The sequence below is a fragment of the Delphinapterus leucas genome, chromosome 18 (assembly GCF_059928025.1).
Source record: "Delphinapterus leucas isolate spDelLeu-1000000601 "Yukka" chromosome 18, BTC_Dleu_Yukka2, whole genome shotgun sequence".
NCBI classification, from domain to species: Eukaryota; Metazoa; Chordata; class Mammalia; order Artiodactyla; family Monodontidae; genus Delphinapterus; species Delphinapterus leucas.
Genome location: NC_143146.1, coordinates 14,329,991 through 14,332,687, shown reverse-complemented (window position 1 = coordinate 14,332,687; position 2,697 = coordinate 14,329,991). Strand labels below are relative to the sequence as shown.

At 66.2% G+C, this 2,697-nt stretch overlaps 1 protein-coding gene and 1 pseudogene across 1 annotated transcript; one reads left to right on the top strand and one right to left on the bottom strand.

Annotated features, from left to right (window-relative positions):
* Positions 1–452: 452 nt before the first annotated feature.
* On the bottom strand, positions 453–1,780 carry LOC149746824 (uncharacterized; annotated as a pseudogene).
* On the top strand, positions 1,605–2,468 carry HS6ST3 (heparan sulfate 6-O-sulfotransferase 3). Its single transcript, XM_022576915.3, has one exon. It carries the CDS (start codon positions 1,605–1,607, stop codon positions 2,466–2,468), a length of 864 nt encoding a protein of 287 aa, XP_022432623.2.
* Positions 2,469–2,697: the final 229 nt, after the last annotated feature.

Below are 2,697 nucleotides of genomic sequence, written 5' to 3'. Positions count from 1 at the left end.
ATTTGTTTCTCAGAAAAATGCAAAATTTAGATGTTTGAAGAATAAAGTTAAAATCTGCACATAATCAAGAGCTTTTTAGCTTGTGAAATACAGGTAAGTAGAGGTCTTATTGTCCGCAATGGGGCGGGGAGAGGGGGTGAATCTCGCACATCTAGGAGCTCAGCGTGTGTTAGTAGGATGAATTTTACGAGGTGACCCATAAACTCCTCTTATGATCTAAGTGCTGCATGGTTGTGGGCTGGACTTATCTGGTACTGGAAGAAACGAAGTGTGCATCGAATACAGAGCCTGATAGACAGTAGGCGCCTCATGGGTAATTGATGAATGGATGCTGGTTGAATAAAGTTGTAGAGTTGAACACACCGAGTCTGTACGTGCGGAAGGACCAGAATAAAACTTGAGCACCAGTTACAACGTCTTGTGTCGAGATTAAAAGCAGTGTAGGGCCAACATCCCCTGCCGGCGAGGGACCAGCCAACTCCTGCCAAGTCTTGCCTAGGTGAGTCTGCCCAGCAGTGGGCAGGTGTTATCCTTGCAGACAGACTGGCCAGATTTCTGTCCACTCTCAGATTGAGAAAGCTGAGGATTTGGATGTCTCGGATCAGCGCCAGCGACAATCTCCTCGGATCCTGTCCTCGCTCCGCCTTTGCCTTTCTCCCGAATCTCTCCTGGCTCTAGGCTGAAGAGATTCCCACCCCCAGTTGCCTGCTCCGAGCCCCGCGGAGCCGCGGACTCCTCCCCTGGAAACTCTTCGGGGGCTGGGGAAGGGTTTGGCGCATGCTCCGTACCTAGGGCAGGTTTTCGCTCCGGGTAGCAGGGCTCCTGTCACACCGGCTGGCGGGTTGTGGCGGCGCCAGCCAGTGTGTGCGAGTGTGTCTGCGTGCCCGCGCCAGGGCGGACCGACCCGGAGCAGCAGTGCGCCTCGCCCGGGGAGGCGGCTTCGCACCGGCGCCTAGTCCGCAGCCGCGGCGGGGCGGGGTGGGGCGGGGCGGGACGGGGGCGGGGAGCTTCTCTGCTAACTTGCGGCGGGCGCCGTCCGTCCTCGCGGCTCCGGCGCCTCGCGACCTGAGGGCAGAGGCGCCGGGCGCGCGTGCGGGGCACAGGGCCCGCGGGCGGCCGGGCCGCGCCTTTGCCCTTGGCCGGAGCCCTGGAGAGCCTCATGCAGCCCCCGAGCTCGCGGCCGCGGCTGCCCGGCTGCCCGGCTGCCCCGGGGCAGGTCCAGGACTCGAGCCGCGCTCCCCAGCGACTGAGCGCCGGCGGCGGGGTGCCCCGCGCCGCCTGAGAGCGCGCGCCGCGCCCGGGCGGGAGCAGGGAGCCGGCGGAGCCGGCGGAGCCGGGCGCCCCCGGGAGCGCAGGGCGCCCCGCGCCGCAGCCGCCACCGCGCGCGTCGGCGCCCGCCTCCCCGCTAGACTCGCAGGCCCGGCTCTGTCAGCCCCGGAGCGCCGGTGTGCCGCGGGGCCGCCAGCCAGCCGCACGCCTCAGCGTCAGGGGCATGGAGGAGCGGCGGGCTCGGAGCCGCGCCCCGGAGCCCCCGAAACTTCCGAGCGGGAGCCCGACAGCGTCGCTGCCGCCGCCGCTTAGCCTGCCGGCCTGAGAGCGGGACCATGGATGAAAGGTTCAACAAGTGGCTGCTGACGCCGGTGCTCACTCTTCTCTTCGTGGTCATCATGTACCAGTACGTGTCCCCCTCCTGCACCAGCTCCTGCGCCAACTTCGGGGAGCAGCCCCGCGCCGGGGAGGCCGGCCAGCCTGCCGCCCCGGGTCCCGCCCGCCCGGCACAGGCGCCACTCGAGGACTGGGAGCGACGGCCCCAGCTGCCCCCGCCACCCCGGGGGCCGCCCGAGGGGCCTCGGGGGCCCGCGGCGCCGGAGGACGAGGACGAGGAGCTGGGGGACCCGGAGGAGGACGAGGCAGAGGAGGAGGAAGAAGAGCCGGACCCCGAGGCCCCGGAGAACGGGTCACTGCCCCGGTTCGTGACGCGCTTCAACTTCACCCTGAAGGACCTGACCCGCTTCGTGGATTTCAACATCAAGGGGCGCGACGTGATCGTGTTCCTGCACATCCAGAAGACCGGGGGCACCACGTTCGGGCGGCACCTGGTGAAGAACATCCGGCTGGAGCAGCCGTGCAGCTGCAAAGCCGGCCAGAAGAAGTGCACCTGCCACCGGCCCGGCAAGAAGGAGACGTGGCTCTTCTCCCGCTTCTCCACCGGCTGGAGCTGCGGGCTGCACGCCGACTGGACGGAGCTCACCAACTGTGTGCCGGCCATCATGGAGAAGAAAGACTGTCCCCGCAACCACAGCCATACCAGGTACTGTCCCCTGCCGCGTCTCGCTTCCTGCCAACTGCCACCCCCCTCCCAGCTCCCCCAAGTCCCGACCCCGGCGGCCCCGCGCTCACTGGGCGGCGTGCTGCTGGTTCCCCAGCTTCTTCCAGCGGTTCGGCCAGAGGCTCTAGGAGAGCGATAAGGAACCTTTGGATGGTGCCCTGGCCTTGAACTCGCTCCCCCCTCCCCCCCCGTCGATTCCCGCCCCCCCCCCCAAAGGTGATGGGAACCATCGTCGTGTGTGTGTCCTTCCTTTTGCCTAGCACGGTGTGGCCTCCCTCCCAGCCGATGCTCGGAGAACCGCGCAATGGCCAGGAGGCCTGGGTTAGACTAGCGAGGTCGAATCCTGTACTAAGTGCTGTGAGTGGAAA

What these genes read in the sequence shown, in the direction of transcription:
- HS6ST3 (XM_022576915.3), top strand. Translation starts at nt 1,605, where the DNA reads ATGGATGAAAGGTTCAACAAGTGGCTGCTGACGCCGGTGCTCACTCTT.